The 20614-nt window shown below is 43.2% G+C and overlaps 1 protein-coding gene across 6 annotated transcripts in view; it reads right to left on the minus strand.

Moving 5' to 3' along the window:
- Positions 1–20614, minus strand: part of pds5 (cohesin associated factor B pds5) — a 95028-nt gene that overhangs the window by 9466 nt on the left and 64948 nt on the right. For 5 of the 6 annotated variants that reach the window (XM_070535365.1, XM_070535366.1, XM_070535367.1 and 2 more), the window contains exons 25-28: positions 14878–14934; positions 8611–8658; positions 8459–8543; positions 7631–7669 (exon numbers count right to left, since the gene is read on the minus strand). In XM_070535365.1, coding sequence (XP_070391466.1) covers positions 7640–7669; positions 8459–8543; positions 8611–8658; positions 14878–14934 — 220 coding nt within the window. In that variant the 3' untranslated portion in view covers positions 7631–7639. The remainder of the gene's footprint in view (positions 1–7630; positions 7670–8458; positions 8544–8610; positions 8659–14877; positions 14935–20614) is intronic. The other variant, XM_070535369.1, reaches the window with a different exon arrangement.

Consider the following 20614-nt stretch of genomic DNA (forward strand, 5'->3'; position numbering starts at 1 on the left):
TGAAATTCACACTGGCGAGTGACAGAGCTTGTATGACCAATGTTCACACTGACTAGCATGGCCTGCCTGTCACTACACCGAAATGTCTCGCAATTAGTGCCGTTCATGTCTGCTCGCATTGCCATCACCATGTAAAATAAGTGTCAGTATAAACAGATGTATGGTTCTTGTGCCACTGATTGGTTCAGCTGCTTTGTGACTCGAGTCATGCAAGTGACTCAAAACAATTGCTTAATGTGTAGGAAATAAGCCAAAAGAGGCAGCTTCATCTTGGAAACTCCTGCATAAATGCATGGGTATTTGGAACGGATCATAATGCTCACACTTCACTGAAGTGATGTTTAATTTTGTGTGGCAAGGCTTGTTGCAAGAGGGGGAAGAAGTTAACTATGTGATTGATTTGCTTCCAACAGATGTGCATTGACTGTTAGAGCAGATCTTTTAAGTAGGCCATCATTTTTTTTTACAAGAGTTGTCAGAAAATTGGAATAATAATAATGATAATAATAATAAAAGATATTTCAATAACATATTTTTGAACACGGTAAGAAAAAATTTGTGATCCATAAACAATGCTGCCATGAACATGAGCCAAATATTATTCCACTGTGTGCAGAGAGCTCACAAACTCATAAAATCACATTAAATATGTGACCAGTCTGGTGCATAAATATTGCTTGTGACTACATGTTGCATAGATTGAAATAAAAACAACTGTTGGCATCACATTACAGTTTATAGTATTAAGTAGCTGCTTAACGAAAGCTTTGCTTCACACAAGATTCCAACATGTGCACTGGATCTACATAATTTTTATGTCCCTCTGATCTCTTGGCAAACAGTCTTTTATCACCTGCCATAGTGGCTGTGGTGTTGCACTGCTGAGCCTGAGGTATCCGTCTAATATGCGATGGGTGCATGTTAAAGAATCCCAGATGGTCAAAATGAATCCGGAGTCCTCCACTACGACGTGCCCCATAATCATATCTTGGTGTGGGCACATAAAACCTCAGAATTACTTTTTTCAGCCTTTTGTCACTCTTTGCCAACCATGAAGGAATACTGCAAGTGAACCGCGGTAAGAAAAGCAAGAAATAGGTGAGGCATTACAATTGGAGCTGCTCCAGCTAAGAGGAAATCTGCAGAGGGGGATGGGGAAAGTTAGCATTGCACTTTTTATGCCCGTTTAAAATATTTCTGCAGAAATATACTGTAAAACCCTATTATTTCGGGCCCCAATTGTGACAAGGTCTTATTACACTCACGGCCACTAAACTTCACAATTTCAGGCTTTTGATGTATGGCTCAATTGGGATGTGAAAACTACCTTCATATTTTTGATGTACGAGCATTAGGAGTGCCAAAGTGGAAAAAGTGTATGGGGTGTGAAGCTGGTCATGTAGTTGAGAGGGGATGGGAGAGCATAGAAGAGCTTGTATGTATGCGCGCACACACACACACACATACACGCACACTGCAACTAGCAGTTCCTCAAAGAGGCAGGACATGTGTGAAGTAAGTTTCTGAACAATACTTTGCAATGTGGTGATCACAGTTTAAAGGGCCCCTCACCAGGTCTGGCCATTTTGAGCTGACAAGCGCAGAGCATACAATGCACAATAACGATAGTGTCTGCGAAGTATTACATTGCTACGTGCCGTAGAAAGATCTCAAATTTCAAACAGAATGCTGTTTTCCCTTCTCACGGCCGCTGCACTCAAAGCCAGATGATGATGCACACATGCTAGTGCACCTGCGTACTGTGATGTCGCTCGTGGCGACACGAGACTTCCGAGAATTATTCAAGGCAACATCTGCTATTTGTGTAATATGTTGCTTGAATAGACGAATTACAGCTTAGAGAAATAATAAAACATACAAACTGAATGTCTGCGTGTGTTTGTTTTACTCTGTATAGCAGCAAGAGAGATGTACTTCCATTTCGTCAGCTAGTTCCGATGTCGCGCAGTTTTGTGTGCAGACACCGAAACTATGTCATTTTTTACCATGTTCCAGCGCGGGATCATGCTCTGTGATCCGCTTGCATCTGCCTCAGCATTCGTGTAGCAATGACTTATACTGCTAGGTGTCCTCGTGCACAGTGCGCAAAATTGTGCGCTGCGCGAAACGAGACAATCACAACAGCTTGCGAGCGATGCTGTCAGCGGAAGTGCGCCATGCCGCAAAAAAGTGAGGGGAAAGAAGAGGGATGCGTCACGCGATCCTCGAGGTAGAGTGTGTCTCGTTTGGCAGTGAAGCTCACCTCCTGAAATCACAGGTTTGCGGCACTGAAATATTTCTATCTCGGCTATTAATGAGCCGATTTGAAAAATTTTTGTGGCAGAACACTGCTAACTTCCAGCGTATAACCATAGTTTGCTGTGTGGCCTGGTGAGGGGCCCAGGATGCAGGACCTCAAAGACGTGCGACTCAATGCCCCCCCCCAACATATTTTTGATGCATTTACTGCTAAATTGCCACCGACGTGTGTGTATATATATATATATATATATATGGGTCATTCCATCTCAAGTGTACTCGGTGTTTTATCGACCATCTGCGATTCTGCTGAAAAAAATCAGACTGGTTTACCTCAAAGTGCGAAGTAATTATTCAAGCGATTTTTCTTGAAAAAAAAATTTCTAATGCCCTGAGGACGCTTTGAAGGTTGCGCACACAAGTGAAACTATGCCAGGTAGAAAAATTTCTACAAAGTTATTGCTTTGACCTGTTACTGCGAATATTTTTTTAAATAGTCGCCAGACGGTGCTCTTTCGTGACTATTGTCGTTTATTACTTTTTGTTTTAATTTACATAATTTTTAGCCGTAAGGAAAAGTCGACAATTGCCCCCTTTTTAACATTTTTTATAAAAGAAAGTGACGTTTCCATGAGGAATATATTCACAATAGGGGCTTGGTATGTGTGTATACTAGATGATAAAAATATTCGTATAAGAAATAAAGCCTAAACTTTTGCTTAATGTCATGGTAAATATGAAAAAAATTACGTTCCGACTCAATTTGTGGCTTCATTTTCACAATGTAGCGTTCCAAGTAAAAATATGGCATAGTCGGCATTGCATAGTATGCTTTGCTGTCTATCTATGTACAAAGATTCAAAAGATTAAATTTTGTTTTAAGCGAGAAAAAAATTTTTGAACTGCACAATCACAAGGTTGCGTGGAGCATCTCTTTGCTTTGCCTTCACTGCATAGCACGTCGGTCGGTGTTTCACTCTCGCTCATATTACGTGCTTCTTCTTTTTCTTCTTGAAGACAAGGTCTTTTTTGGCGACTTCAGGTTGATTTGCGGTTCGTGGGGACTGAGTTTCTGGCCATTGTCATCTTGTAAGATTAGATACTTGCAGGCCTTCTAGTGCACGTAGGACAAGAAATAGGCGTCTGAGTTAAGCTTGGAACGAAAAAGATGCATTTTTATATGCATCCGGCAACACAATGGCGTTAAAATCACCCCTTGTCCTGGAGAGGAAATACATGAACTAGAGACATCGTATAGTTTAAACGTGCCATGAATTATTACGCAAATCCATGTACCTGAATTCTCAGATGCTGAAGACGCACCAAAACTGTCGTCCAGTCTGTCGACTTGATACATTTTCTTCACACCTCGATCATCGGAAAGAAACTGTAAACATGAACGCCGGTTTGCTTCTGTGACAGCTGTAGCTTTGCCTGGGATAAAGAGGAGCAGTAACAGACGACACACCTATCGTCTGCTCGTAATGCACGCTCCTCCCGTCGTCTTGACGTCGCTTTCCCAGCCTCGGTGGGTGGCATCGCGGGACACGTTTACGATACGAATACGTGTTCCAACCACACATTTAAAGCCGCTTCGCAGACATTCTAGGTATCAAGCCGGCCAGTGGCCTTTTTCGTTGTTTTAGGTTTAGCAGAACGCCACAAATCGCCTGTTCGTTGAATAAAGCCACAGTTCTGGTTCCTGTTCTGGCGCGTTTTTAGTGACTGGTGGCATGTTGATCGAATTTATTGCGCCGTATTTTTTAAGAATTACGCGTTATAACTTCTCCGTATATAGTAGCACACTAACTTTCTGCATCTTTTTCGTTCCAAGCTTAACTCAGACGCCTATTTCTTGTCCTACGTGCACTAGAAGGCCTGCAAGTATCTAATCTTACAAGATGACAATGGCCAGAAACTCAGTCCCCACGAACCGCAAATCAACCTGAAGTCGCCAAAAAAGACCTTGTCTTCAAAAAGAAAAAGAAGAAGCACGTAATATGAGCGAAAGTGAAACACCGACCGACGTGCTATGCAGTGAAGGCGAAGCAAAGAGATGCTCCACGCAACCTTGTGATTGTGCAGTTCAAAAATTTTTTTCTCGCTTAAAACAAAATTTAATCTTTTGAATCTTTGTACATAGATAGACAGCAAAGCATACTATGCAATGCCGACTATGCCATATTTTTACTTGGAACGCTACATAGTGAAAATGAAGCCACAAATTGAGTCAGAACGTAATTTTTTTCATATTTACCATGACATTAAGCAAAAGTTTAGGCTTTATTTCTTATACGAAAATTTTTATCATCTAGTATACACACATACCAAGTCCCTATTGTGAATATATTCCTCATGGAAACGTTACTTTCTTTTATAAAAAATGTTAAAAAAGGGGCAATTGTCGACTTTTCCTTACAGCTAAAAATTATGTAAATTAAAACAAAAAGTAATAAACGACAATAGTCACGAAAGAGCACCGTCTGGCGACTATTTAAAAAAATATTCGCAGTAACAGGTCAAAGCAATAACTTTGTAGAAATTTTTCTACCTGGCATAGTTTCACTTGTGTGCGCAACCTTCAAAGCGTCCTCAGGGCATTAGAAAATTTTTTTTCAAGAAAAATCGCTTGAATAATTACTTCGCACTTTGAGGTAAACCAGTATGATTTTTTTCAGCAGAATCGCAGATGGTCGATAAAACACCGAGTACACTTGAGATGGAATGACCCATATATATATATATATATATATATATATATATATATATATATATATATATATATATATATATATATATATAGTTTCTGCCGTTTTGAAGCAACCTTCTACATGGCACTTCACTCACATGTGTTTTTAATGTGTGGCTTCTTCTGCGTCACTTAGCGTCCAAGGGATGAATTGGCTTGTCTGTGCAAAATCAATTGACGTGCCTGCGTGTACAGTCGTTTTTTCTGAGCTACCAATGTTTAGTGGCTGTATTTTTCTACATCTTCTAAACAGCGTGCTTTGTTTACAGGACATCATGTTTTAGTGGGTGCAGCCAGCAGGACTAGTAGACAAAATACATTTTTGGTTTTCAGCATGGTTCTGACAGTTCTTCTCCAAACTTGTCTCGGTGCTCTCACAGGTGGTTGCTAGGCAACATGAGGCGGCGCATAGCTGGGCTGAGTTCTCTGATACATATTAATACTAAACTAATACTGATACTAAAGCTTAAACAGCTCCGCTGTTAAAAATGTTGTGTGCCCTTAAATTTTCCCACATATTCCCATAGTGATATTTACCAAAATTAAGCACGTGCAAAAATAAAGCATTTCACAATATTAACTGAAAAGCATTTGCACTCATTTCACTTTGTTAAAGCATAAGTTTTGCAGGGCCCCTTAAAGAACACTCACTAATGTCTGTGGGATATAGACGCGAAGATGCACTATGCCAGGTTGCTCATCAACAGTGGCACTACTCCAGTGGACACTTTGTATACACATTCTACTTATCCCAGTGGCTAAGTGAGCACAAAGCTGTGTGTCAGATTAGCAATTGCAGCAAAAGCATTCCAATGGGAGCGGAATGCAAATATGCTTGTGTACTTAATTCTACATGCCCCTTGAAGAACCTTGGGTTGTTGAAATTAAACCGGAGCTCACTACTTTGGTCCATTAACCCTTTCTCTAGTGATGATGAGCATAGTTGTAACAGAAATTCGTATCAATATAATCTATTACAAGCAAACATGACAAAATATACTCGTAATGTGAACCGATGACAAGTACAGTACAACCTCGTTCATATGTTTTGAAAAAAAAAAAAGAAAAAGAAAGAAAGAAAGCGTGAAGAAAGGACTAACCGGGAAAACGTAACATCCGAAGTAAATAAAAAAATTCATAGACTCAACTATTGTTGACATCTACGTAATGCGAAGCGTCGTGTGGATCATTGCGGCACGAGATGCTGACATGCGTCTAGCTGGTGATGCTCTGGCGGCTGGAGACGTGTTTTGTTGTTTTCCTATTGCGTGGTTTTTTTTAAAGAGGGCGATGGGAAACAGAAACGAAATCGAGCTGGTGGGCGACGCTGAATGGTGCCAAAGCAAAACCTGATGCCCACATCACGCCACCTGCAGCAGAGAGCAGCGGCACCTTTGGTTTATCGCCCACTAAAAGCGTGCAGTACGCTACCAATGACACTGTGCACCACGTGTTGTCAAAACAAATAGGTGATGTTTATCGGAATAAGTTTGGCGGCGATAGCTATGAATGTGGTGTGCGACGACTCAGGCGGAGATTTGCTGGTACCAGAATAAGAAGCTGTGTGCGCCGCAATTTTAACATGAAATGGGCGGCTATATGCTGTTCTCGATCGCGTGCGCCCCGCGTCTTTTTCTGTTCAGATGGGATCTAACGGCCGAAAAACGTATACGATTGCAGTCTGCAGCAGGCAATGGCGGCGTGTTTTGCTTATCGCCCGTTAAAAGTGTGCGCAACCCTTCCGACCGCACCACTCGCCATGAAACAGATAGGTGAAGATGCTTATCGCAATAGGATTTGCAATGATAACTGTGAATGCTGTGTGTGACGACCCCGGAGATTAGCTGGTACCCAAATGAGAAATTTAATGCGTGCCGGCATTTTCCCGTGAGACAGGCGAGCAGTATTGCAGTAAAGCTGCCGCGGCAGGCAGCTTTACACTGCTCTCTATACCGTGCGCATCGCGCATTTTTTTGTTTACATGGGATCTAGTGGCCAGAAAACGTATCACACGATCACAGTTTAGCGACGTACTGAACATTGGTGCCAAAAAATCGTTTTCCGGGAACATATGAAACGGTAAAAGTTGAGAGTAACTCTATTGGCCACTTTTTGTGTTCTCGATTGCGAACGTTGGCACCAGGAAAATGTACGTAACGGGAACGTATCAACGAGCTCCTACTGTATATCTGTAACATTGCTTCTACATGCTGTTTTCGATGCTATATGGTGACACTTATCAATGTTGGTATCATTCGGTACCGTCTTACCCTTTTTTATGGGTAGCTCGAATGCCTGCATTGAAAACATGCCTGCCCGCACGCTGCATTCATATGAAATTTGGTACAATTTCTGTCACTTCCTCTACAACAAAAAGGCTTAAACATAATAATTTGATCTGGTTTGTACACACAAACTTGGGTTGCATCCAAGTGAATCAACATCTAATAATAGCTGTAGCTGTAAGAGAGCAAAGCAACCTGGGTACAGGTGTGTTTCCATTAGTTCACACCACACTGAAAGAGCGGCAGTGGTTCTGGTGAAGAAGCCTTCCCAGTGGCCAACAGCTGACGATGTTCCTGCCAAAAAAAGCCTTTATTTTACACTGCATTGAACTTTTACCTCAGCTGCTCATTGCTTGAGACGTGTACTCCTTGTTCCCTGCGCAAAAGACGGTAAAACAGAATGAGGACACATAAGTTTGTGAGCAAAGTTGTAACACTTCTCTCACTCCTAAAGTGAAATTTTGTTTACTTTAACAAATGTCCTAGTCTTGATTCTGTGGTTGAAATTCTACACATGAAGATCAAGCTGAGATACTGACACCTGGAAAGCTTAACCGGGTGTAAATAGCAAATATCTAAGAAGAAAGTGTGATGTAGTGCCAAGAAGTGCACACTTATACAAAGTCCATTGTAGGCAGCTGTTGTAATAGTATAAGCAAATTATTATGTGTTGTTTACAAATTTCATTACTGTGAGAGATATGATGCAAGTCCCTCTACAACATGATGACAATCCTTTCCCCTTATGTATGCACCGAAAGATGAGTTTTTGAAGGACCCAGCAGTCAATGAACAGAGAGAGAGAAAGAGAGCAAGGAACACTGTGACACTGGTGGTGTAAGAAATTCTGCTTCATTACTCCTTCATATCAGATGAGCAACATTATTGGTGATGTGTAACAAAACTGAAAAATATTGTAGGCCATAAAAAAGCAGAAGATTGAGAGCACTGTTTGAGAAACTGGGTGACAACACTACTTAACTACAGTCACGAAGCTCAATCAGTAATGTGGCCAGGTACTAATCACTGTAATGTGAACCTGTGTCGTGGATGTCGAGCAGAGATTAACAGGTTCTGCAGGTCTTTTCTGCCAGCATTCTTAACAGGCCTGCATTGATAGAAGGAGTTCCACTCAATGGTTAACGACACAACTATGCTTGGCGTACCATATTGTTATTCTCTGGGGGCTGCTGGCTGTTGTTGGGGCTGGTGTTCTCGTTGCCGTTGGCCACTGGTCCGGTGGTTCCCCGCCTGCGCCAAGAGAGGAGCCCCGCCCCAGTGGTGGTCCCCGTGCACACAAGCTCACGATGACACTCACGGCTCAGACCTCTGCGCCTCTTCCTCCGTTGCATTCCCCGCCTGCGCACTGTACAACAATTGTGCTCTGTTCAGGCCAGTGTGTTTTCCCTTTAATTAAATGCAGTAATGTTCACTTGTTCACTTACATTGGACAAGCTTTGCCTGCAACATGAACATGCAAGAAAGCATGAACTATATCCACTACCAATAGACGATACCCAAAGCCTGAAAGTACACTTCATAAACATAATCTGATCTAACCAAGATGGCAGATTAGAATCACAAATAAGGCGTTAGCGTGCGGACTGGTACCACCATTCCTGCTGTCCTTTGTTCCTCGTGCCATTCAAGCTCTCTAGATGCATTTCTTAGCTTCAGGAGTGTTAATTAGCTTGAGGTCAGCCATGGCAAGAGCCAGTTAGGTGTGTTGGAAAGCCTGCTTCCAAAATTTTTCATATAATCTACTGCATTTGCAAAGAGCAATGTGTGGCCAGCAACAAATTTGCAAGCAGCGACACCTGTTTCTGAAACAATGGCTCAGTACAGCATGAGTGCTGAGTATGTTTTCTTTTTTTGCGACACATCACCTTTTTTACTAATGAAACAAATGCAAGCGAGCTTTATCAGTTGGTTTTACTATAGTTGTGCAAGGAACACAGCATTCATGGTTTGGAAATGTGCTAGGCTTTGCTTATATTTGAATGCAACAGCTTGGTCCTGAATCAAAGCAAGAGCTCTTCGATAACAGCCTTAGCTGCCAAGGAACATGTGCTAAAGAAAGAGATGGTGTGAACAGAACTAGTGGGCTTTTCCAGGAATATGATGTCCGGGCCATGTCCACGCTAAATAATTATCGATTACTCTTAAATTATCAGTGCTATTTAAAGCAGAACTAGAGCGTGACATTCTCATTATCTAAGCTTTATGAAAACACTAACATTCAAGAAACGAGGCACAATGAAAAGTGGTTCACACCAACACTCTAACTTTATACCAGTGCTGTCTCTCCTAATAAACCTAATTCTGAAAATTTCGAAGTCTTCTGCAATGAAAACTCTCAAATTAGGCTGCATTGCCAGTAGGAATTCATGTATGTGTAGATATGAACATAAATGTGAACATTTATATATCTGTTAGTATGTATTTGTGCAGGAATGTGCATAATTGAGCTGGTTAACTTTTAATGCATGTGTATGTGCACAGTAGAACCTCGCTGATACGATACCATTTCGTGCGATTTCACGGTGCCAACGTTCACAATCTAAAATACAAAAACTGACCCGATACAGTTATGTCTTCATTTCACCGGTTGATATTGGTATCGGAAAACTCAACCTTTCAGCCCGAACGTCCATAAAATCGCGAAACTGCAATCATACAATACATTTTCCGGCTGCTAGATCTCGCGTAAACAACAAAAGGCGTGAGGCACGTGTGATCGAAAACAATAGCCTCCAGCTGCATCAGCTTCCTCACAGTACTCGCCAGCCTGTGCCACGTGGATACACCGGCACGCACTGAGTTTCCTATTCCAGTAGCAGTAAAATAACAATGCGCATCTCGTCTTGGGCAGTTAGGGCACCACCAGCTCAGAGCATGTCAATGACTCGTGCTGCAACTATTGGCGCAACGTGTTGCATTATGTAGACGTCAAATAGTTTAGTCTGCCAAATATTTTAGTGGCTTCAGATCCTACGTTTTCCCGGTTAGCACAACTTTTCTAGTGTTTTTTTTTCCTAAAGTGCATGAACAAGGTTTTACTATCTATAACAGGCACATATGTGAATATATATGCGTATTTATATTTGTATATTTATAAATATGTATGTTTGTATTATTGTATGTATGCATTTATTTAGGCTGTATGTATTTAAAAAAAAAACTGCTGCCATATCAAAGGGGTCGGGTCCACTGTCAAACTCGTGAAAGCTTTCTGTCCTGGCTCCTTCTCACAAGGAAATAAACTTGAACAGAATGAACTGCAACAGCTTTGTCCAAGGCCAGAGCATTTGCTGCACGAGCAGATTAAGATTGGAAACTCAAATGAGAAATAATGTGGCATCTGAAATTTTGGTTACCGTCAGCTGTACGCTGGTTCTATGGGGGATGTAGGGGTGTTGTCAAGTCTATAAAGTCCAGAAAATCAGTCGGAGACTAATGAGTTAAACAATATAAACAACAAGACGTAACAATAATTGCTTGCGCTTGCAAAGATTTTCTTTCTGGTACAAAACCACGTCTGTGGATGTCAATTTTCAGCAACAGTCGAGCCTGTGCAAAGTGTTGCACAGCTATCAGGAATCATTGCAAAGTACCTCAGTATAATGCACTTAAGTATTCAATGTTTCACGTTTCATATGACGATACGATAGCGTGTTTTTTTATAATTTGCCTGTTACTGCATTCAACACCAGCTGATAAACCAACTGAACAAATAGACAAGACTAAGATAAGCACTTTGTCCAGTTTACTTATTTCTCTGCTCTTTGTCTTGGTGCATTACTGCATTGCATGGAGGAAGGAAAAGAACCGAGGAGAGGCCTTATCCCCTCTGCATGCTAGGAGAAAAGTGTAGAGGAAGTCACATGGTATTTTCTTCTTTTTTTTGTTATAGTGGCCATGTTCCCGGGCCACAATAGCGGCTGTGTTATGGTTGTGTGCGCTCACACAATCACTCTGTGGGTTTAGTACCGTGGCAAAGGTGTAGTGTGCACAGGATTGCGTTAGTCTCTGTGTTTTGTTCCACTATGCTACCTGGACCGTGCTCCCCCAGTTGTGACCAGGTGGGACACGAAGTAAAAAGCGTGAAACGAGCGCGCACGCAACGACGTACACCACATAGCACGTCTCAGATGAAGGACGACGTGCGGATATATTTCTTGTCTTCAGTAGATTCATGCTAACGTGTCACATCACAGACTCAAACTGCTGTGCTTCAGATTACGCACGATAAACACCTTGCACGTCAGTGACAGCTGTGCAGTGTTGCTGCTTTTGACAGCGGGCGACGCAATTGTGTCACGTAAAACAGCCATGTGAGAAGTGGCTGCCGTGAGTGATAAAGGGACGAAGACCCTTTACTGCAGTAATCTTATCTGTGTGCACAAGGTGCGCAGGGAAGTGAAGGTTGGCGGATGCGGTACAAGAGTGAACAAGGCTCGACTGAAAAATGCACGCCTGTGCGCACATCAAATGGCTGATGGCACATACATAGTCTACGCTCGTTAGCATACAACAAACTTTCGGATATAACAGACCATATTTCAACCTTAGTTGGTCCACCTATTTTATAAATGCAATGAAGTTTGCTTTTAACGACCGCGCTACAACAGACTATCGGCTACGGCGGACAAAATTAGTGGCAATTTTTGTCGAAATCAGGCGTATAAAACGGACTTTTGTCGTGTCGAAATGAGCTGGCAACTGACTTGTGAGGTTCAGCCAATGATAGCGGCTCAATATCTTGTGCGCGAGGGAGGGAGGAAAGCGGGGCGGAAGCGCGCCGTCTTTCACACACGAGGCACGAGTGGGTCTCTACTCCGGTGGTTGCTTTAACGGCGCAGCTGCGTGGGCTGATCTGCGATGTGGACAAAGTGTGCCTGGTGCAGGTAGCTTTGTACAAGCTGAGCTTTCGACGTCTAGCTTGTGTTGAAACGAGAGACAGCATGAAGGTCAATTCACCCACTGCTTCACCTTTCGGGCGAAACTACGACTTTTGTTCATTTACTTTGGACGTTCGTCGCTCACTCTGTGCAATAAAGTTGTTAGATATCACGACGAAAGTTTCAGAAGTGAGGCGTCACGGGTATTACAAACTTCAGATAAAACGGACATATTTTGTTGGATTACCAGGGTCCGTTGTAATGAGAGTCGACTGCACTTAAGTAGGCCCAGTCAACGTGCTAGCCATGGGCGTACGTGCTTACTATTTGGCACCACAGAGCTTTGTTTCCGTGAAGCTTCATTTACCGTGAGAACAATATACCTCAGGCCGCAGTCAATGTATTTAAGCGCGTAACCATGTTCTTCTCTGTTGGAATGTTTGTTGGCATGCTGTGGTTCTTCACATCTCCGCTGTCAGCAGCCCGAAGCGTGTTCAATTAAGGGGGGTACGGCTTTTTGCAGTGAAAAAAATCGCGAAAAAAATTGATGTTTTGAAAATGACATTTTTGATATCTACAGCTAATATTCCGCTAATTCACCAAGTTTCGAATCTCAGGGAAGAGTATTTTGTCCGCAATATCAATTTATAACATCACTGTGAGCTGAATTCCGCGCAAGAACAGCCCTTTTTATGGCGGTGCGATTGCAGCCATCTTGGTCTCGTTGGAAAGAGGAGCCTATCTTCTTTAATTTCCCGCGAAAAGTGACTCCGTCGGTATGCCAGTGCCGTTGAAATCCGGGGAGGAAAAAAAGCCCGAACGCGTGATTCGATTCGCTGACTAGCGCACGTGACCAAATGCACGTGCTGTGGTTGGCTGCGCGAGGTTCCCATCATCTGCTCCACTACGCAGGCGACGCGACGGCACGTCTCATAGGTTTGTTGGCACATTCCGAATGATGTCTGATCCACCGGGGAAGTTCGCCACGAGGCACAAGTGCGGCAAAAAGAAGAAGCGATCAGCTTATAACTTTCAAAAGCACTCCATTTCTTCTGAAAGCATCGAGAGTAGCTCGCTGCCAACCGCAAATGATGCCGAAGCCGCGGACGATGCCGAAGTAGGCCTAGCCAGCTCACAAATGAGTGAAATCGTTACGGACAGCGGCCGCGTTCCGCGTGACATTGCAATGTTGCAGCGTGCAGATTTGTTGCAGAGGGAGATGAATGCTCACAAAAACTTCTAGTTCTTGCGTCAACGCCAGCAACAAAGCGGGTGTTGGATTTGCTCACTCGCGCCGACAGCGTTGCAGCCGCGCCAGTCGACGTCGAGGCAGGCTTCGCTATCCTCAGTAGGACTCCATGAACGCACTGACGTCGTTTGTCAAGTGCAAGGTGCGCGGCGGCAGCGTCGCAGGAGGCAAAAGCATACGGTAATCTGGGCTTGCCATAAAGATTGTTATCACGTGCGCCTGTTGCGGCGATATCGCGTCGGCGTGGAGCTCGACCCGCGTGAACAACAACCTTGCCACGCGCACGATGCAAGCCACCGGGAATCGGCGAAAGGCGCTAAATGATGTTTTTGCCGCATTTGGGTGGCCGTGGTCAGAGTGACTACATTCCTGGTGGCTTTTAGCCACTTTCACTGCAAAATAATGCAGAATTATTGCTGTACTTTTGATTAAAAGTGAATGTATTCCTCTTTTCTCATTTTCTCAAAACACTGACTTTTGACTTGTTGCTGATTTGCCGCGGCGACATCTCTGTTTTCAAAGCAGACCATAATTTTTGTTGTGGCTTGTAGCTGAGTGTGCAAAGTACACAGTGGCAGGGTCAAATATTGGAATTTATGCTTTAAAATTTTTCAATTATGCTTTAGGTCAGACAGCACGGTAGCCATAATTCGAACAGTAAAGATTGAATTGCTATAAAATTACTAATATTTGATGTATCAAAATAGTATTCCTACCATTGTGTTCCTTATGTTTTCTAGTACCCAGGCATGTGCCAATATTAATTACGTAGCGCATTTTTTCCCCCTATTGTTTCTGCAAATTATGGACAATGAATCTCATTTATCTTCAGAACTAAATGGCACATTGGAAAAATAGTTACATATTGGAAATCAGCACAAAAGTCTTAACAAGAATGAAAAGTTTCATGAATATTGATGGAAAACATCATGAACATTATTTGAAAAACAGTGTCCCCCCTTAAGCAAAACGATTCTGATGAAGCCATGACCAGCATAAGTACTTGTTCCCATAAACTGCAGATGTGCTTGTCATAGGTCGTATCACGATGGAGTACGCTGCGGTTGCACCGTCGGTCAGACTGCTACGGCGTGTAACTACGCTGGAGGCGAGAAATGTGAACAAGAGAGGAGAATCTAGCCCAACACAATGACTGACTAACGCCAGCTTCCAGCGTCACTAAGCTTCACAAAGAGTGACCTCAGGGCCCCTCCTTAGATTTTCCTTCCTCCATGGTGCAGTGGATCTACCATCACACTTAAATGCGCATAGCAGACTGATTTACGAAGTTTATTATGTACAGCGAGGAGATGTACAGTCGCATGTCTAGTAATAAGTAAAGGGAGAGGCAGAAAGACACGAAATAGAAATAAAAGGAACAATTTTAATAAGGCAGCTGTGCACACTGTTTGGTTAAATAAGAAATGTCGCTTACCTGAGCTGGTCAGATGAGTTCTCAACTTCATCATCTGCTCCAGGCTCCAAGCGTGACCTGTGCCCACAGAAATAATATATTGCACTTTGGGTGCACCCTGGCCCAGTAGCACAACAATTGTAATTTTACTCCAGGTGGTACCCTTACAAATCAGTTCCAGGGTGTCTACCAAGTTGACATTTCCAAATTCCCTGAGCTTTCCAGGTTTTCCCTGAGCACCTTTGCGAAATTCCCTGAATGAGCCAGAACTTTGTGTTATGTCAAGACAGGCTGACACTATGCTGCGCAATGCTGTCACTCTCTAGTAGGCATGTTGAAACAAAAAAAATGACTTAATCCAGTTTGAATAGTAAGAAGTAATATCTATGTTATTTAAAAAGAAAACAGAAAGAAGGTATTAGTAAAATGCAGTGAAAAAAATGGCAAAACCCATTCCAATTGAGTCGAACATATTCAAATACGAATGAAAAGGAGATGCATACAGAAGTAAATATTTTTGAATATGAGCTATTTCTATCAACTGATAGCAAGCTCATCGGTCTGAGGACTGAACTTTGTCACAACTAATACCCGTGTCACACGGGCGTTTGGAAGGCCTTCCAACCGATAGTCAGTTGATTCAAAGGTCAAGTTCGAGCTGCCACACGGGCCGTTTCGAAGGCCGCCGAGTCAATAGTCTATTGAGTCAACGGAGCACCTTACAACTCTATCGAAATCTCGATGGCCTTTGAGCAACGGAAGCGGAAATAGCGCGTGCATGCCCTCTCGTTCTCAGTGTGTCGTACTCGCGGTTAGAAAAAACAAATCAAACCAAAATGCTCTAAAAATACTATATATGAGTGTTATTAATTATTCAATAAAGTATTTTGCCACTTGACATGTGCGAACACACACCAAAACGGCAGCCGCATCGAGCGGCGCAAACGTTGCCGCAGTTTCGCAACTCAACAACTTAAAAGCTAAACATATATGTATGGCGAAGTATAAACAACTTATTTTATTATATAAACAAACATAAAAGAAATTATAGTGCTTTTAAGAGGTTTTGATGTTGTTTAACTTTTCGTGACATGAAAACGAAAATAAAGATCCGCAGCGCCACACAATTTTGCAAGAAGCGCCTGAACCACTCAACGGCCTTTCAAAAGTGTCGTGTAGCAGCGCGACAACTCCTTTGAGTCGATAGAGTTGTGGTGTTTCGAAGGCCGTTGACTGGAAGGCCTTCCAAATGTGCCCGTGTGACACAGGTATAAGATTCTCTCTCAGCAGCTGGGAAGTCAACGTCAACTGTCCTGACATACTCTCAGCCCATACACAACACCTCAGTGTTGGCTTTCACTGCTTTAAAGAGTTTATTTTGGTTTGGTTGAGGGACACCTGCACCTCGGCGTCAGCCAACACTTTCTTTCTTGAGCTCAAGTTCCTTCAAAGAGGCGGCAGTACGCTTTTTTTCCCATTACATCCTCAGTGCGTCGGTCCTCTCTGTTCTCATCCTCCTTATGCCACGCGTTCACCCCATGGATCATTTGAAGCATCCTCTTTGTCAGTTGTACAGTGAATGTACGATTTTCCGGACTCCCTAGGAGCCACAAAAACATCCGAAAAATCGAGCAGTCCGAAAGAAATCAATGTCTTTAACTGCCCTTAAGGGCTAAAATTGCCACAGGCTCGTCCGAAAAAGCTCTTAAGGCCTGCCAGTACACTTATTAGGCATATCGATGTTCGTACTGTGACAGAAGACAGGGCTGCACGCGTGTATAATTAAGGAATACATACTGTGTCCTGTGACAATTGCCCCTTCCTATGCTTGTTATGCTTCACCGCGTAACACTGCTGTACTGAGGCGAAGCTAACTTTCAAAGACTGGCATTACGCAACGCGCAGTGCTTTGCGAGCTTCGAAGGTAATCGCGAGGATTACAAAGGCGTAGTCAGTGCCATTGCTGACAGCGGCAAATTCTTTCAATAAAAAAACACGGCAACATATGGCAAGAAGCTTAATAGCAAACGTAGAAGCAGCTAGGCCTAACGCTGACGTGGTGGTGGCTACGGCTGCCAGCGGATCTGCGTGCGAGAGTGCCAGTTCGAGGCGGCGGCGGCGGCGGTGGCCTTGATTAATGCCATTTCAGAACTGCAGTCAGGGCAATATGCATTGACTATATGGAGTACGTGGTGGTGCCGCGAAGCCGTGCGAATTATCGGGCATGTCCGAAAAATCGGCCGTCTGGAAAATCGGTCGTTAACTGTTCTGGAAATACCTCGTGCCGATGACACGGCGCCAATGACGATTCGTTGCGATTCCTCTGTTACTGGAGCCAGTGTTTACACGACTTTCGTTCCCTTTCAATAAAATTACAGCTAATTTTCCCTGATAGAAGCACAAATTCCCTGAGTTTTCCCTGAGTTTTCCAGACACTTGAAATTCCCTAAGAGTTCCCGGTTTTCCTGGTTGGTAGACACCCTGAGTTCCAACCACAGCCTTCTGTAGACCAAAAGCAAAAATAGGTGATGTCCAAATCTGTGCTCCATCGACAGCTCTCTTAGAGTTGGAAACACATCGTAGGCGCCATGTCTTGGACATCAGCTTATCTTACATAATATTGCAGTTGGCAAGTTAGCAGGGTAAAGGCCAAACTACACATACACTTTCCAGCGTGCGAAAGCTTGCACCCACGCGCCTTGCTTTTACTGCGCCTCGCGAGGAATGGCAGTTTGAAACTACAAGATGCGTGCCAGTGCATGCCCACTTAGCTCACCATTTTTGCATTGGTAGGCATAATTTTGTATCTTTGTTTGGAGATATTTGTCTGGAGACAACATCTGTGCTTGCACTGTGCTTCGACATGTACAATATGTCCCACACTATTTGTGCATGCATAGGCGCATGGGCACGAGCTTTCGCGCACTGGCAAGTGTCCGTGTAGTTTGGCCTTAACAATGCATGTTCCTCTACACTATTTGGTATTAAAGTGCCTATGCTTTGGGGCATTGAAGTGGCTCTTTGGCACCAAACTCAGATTAATGACAGTCAAGGCAGTGGAAGTAGGTACAAATGCAGCCTTATCAGGATAGCAGGATGTTGTCTCAGGCCACTTCACGCTTGCATGAGAGTACGCCCTTTGTATGAGAAAGCGTCATCTAGGGCCTAGTTAAGTCTTTAGAGGTAAATATAGACTAGATCGTGTTCTAAAGGCGCCAAAGATTGAACATGGCGAGTTTCAGGAACTTTTGCTGAGCCTATGAAGCCTTAGTACGAAAAAAAAAAGAAGACTGAAATTTGTGACGTCACAGTGCCATCGGCAGGGATTTGGCACGAAGTTCATAAGCTGAACCTTAGACATTCATTTTATGTTCTGATAATCAACCTATTACTTCAAAATTAACGACAACAGTGTTTTCAAAGAACATTTTATCTGTCTAAACTGATTTAATGTTTTGCTTTAGTGTTCCCTTAATATGGCTGCTTCATGCGAAGGCTGTCTGTAAAGGCCAGTCACAGGGCATTAAACTTCGAATGTTTGTGAATTTAAAAGAATGTAAACATCCCAGTTGCATGCTTCAATTGCCAGATACGTGCAGCAGCTTGGTCTACATGTTTCGCAAGTGTGAAAGGATTTAAAATTGTTTTGATTATAGCTCGGTACCAATTACAGTGCGGATACTTGCGACTCTTAACGAAATTGTTATAAGCGGTCTATGTTGTGTAAGAAATGTGCCCTCCCTCTTTTTACTATAATGAAATCATGATAATGCAACGTCTCTTTAATTCGAATTGATGGATAATTCGAACTATCGAGTTGGTCCCGGCCAGGTACTATGTACATTAGAACCTTGTTTACACAATCTTGTTACGTATGATTTCCCCATGCCAACACTCATGATTAAGAACACAAAATTATCCAATACATTCCTGCTTCTTTTTTTACCAGTTCATACATTTCCGGAGAACACAATCTTTCACTAACAATCACAATCATGCACTAACGTTCAGTACACTGCCAAACTGCGATCATATGATATGCTTTATGGCTGCCAGATGCCATGTAGGTACACAAGAAAAGGCAAGAGGCATGCGCACATTCGAGAACAGTAGCTGCCCGCGGCTGCAGTTTCCCCACAGTACTTGCCCGCCTGTCTCATTGAAAAATGCCACCACACCCTCAGTTCCCTATTGTGGTAACAGCAAATCTCCTCCTGGGTCGTTGCACGCCACATTCACAGCTATCATCGCCAATCTATTGTGATAAAGCGTCTCCAACTACATGTTCCACAGCTTACAGTGTGATATAGTGCCAATGGAAGCTCACTGCATGCTCTTAACAGGTGGCACCGCAGGCGTCGTTTTCCAGTGTCACCCACCAGGTCGATATTGTTTCGGTTTCGTAGAGGAAAACAATGTGCGTCTCGGGTCGCTTGGGCGCCACCACCACATGCACGTCTGAGCTTTCATATAACATATAACATCATATAACATGCTTTCTCTCCGCTAGATTCCATGTAAACAAGAAAACGTTGTAGTTTTGACCGAAAGGCGAAGCATTGGTTGTGATAGCACATTATAAGAATGCTACATGAAGTAAGGATAGTATATTTATTGGCTGTATAAAATTGTAAACATCTGTTTAATAACTAGATTAATATGTGTGGCGTCAAGAGTGCACAGGCACACAGGCAAACATGAAAACATTTTATTTGATGACCGGGGACACTCGCTGTCAAAATACTGGCATGCGGAAAAGCGGCACCAGCAGCGAGCGAATTGCCTTTCGTGCTGCCTTTTGCTTCAACGTGAACTAAGTGCCAAGAACACAGTGCACACAAAACCACCGGCCCTCGGCAAGCCTAGACTCTGCACCCACCGCAGAGAGCTTTCAAGGTGGGGCCCATGTAGCCGTGCTCAGTTACGCCATATGTCGCCGGTGCTCGAGTTGCTGACCCAGGCTAAATGCTTTGGTATGCTTTGTAAGCATGCCGAAGCACACCACAACGACAATGCGGGTTTCGGGTCGCTCAACTCCTTTTCAACTCGGTGCGTGTTGCCGTCTTTTGCTGTAACGATTTGTGCAACGGTCAAGTTAAGCAATTAAGTTAAGTCTGTGAGTTCACTTAGTGACTTGGGATTGCATGTTTTCTTGGTTAGCATTTGTTTCCTCCAAAATGCTTTAACGAGGTTCTACTGCATTCAATTTGAGCAAAACTACTGTGAATTCGAACCCCAATACCTTGCACGGTTATTTGGTAAACATTTTCTCAAACCTAGGCACCGCTTTTTTGGACAAACCTTCGCCTTTGACTCAGGCTTGATGTGTCACTAACTACCGTAATGTTGCGCGCCGTAAAAATGAAGAGGAAAGAGGCCTGGGAAGCCGAGACCGAACTGGAGTGAGCGTGCTCGCCTTAGTTTCCCGAGTGCACTTAGCTCATTGTAGCTCTCCTTGGTTGGAACTCCATTTTATTTGAATGAATTTCCAATCCCCTAGGGACTTTAAATTAATGAGATTCTACTGTTCTTTTTACCAGAAGAGAAGATGACCCATGAGAGCTCATCACCTCAAAGTGGGTTGCCAAGTGTTGCACTCACGCACATCTTCATTCTTTCTTCTCCTTTAACCAGCTGTGAATGTGACCGTTTTCTCCCTTTCATTGCTGCCATCAATGACACTGCCACTTTCATAAATGCTGTCACTAATGTTTCTCCACTCCTCTATGTAGTGCTTTCAGACCCCGAGACTATAACA

This window comes from Dermacentor albipictus, chromosome 3, assembly GCF_038994185.2.
Source record: "Dermacentor albipictus isolate Rhodes 1998 colony chromosome 3, USDA_Dalb.pri_finalv2, whole genome shotgun sequence".
Lineage (NCBI taxonomy): Eukaryota > Metazoa > Arthropoda > Arachnida > Ixodida > Ixodidae > Dermacentor > Dermacentor albipictus.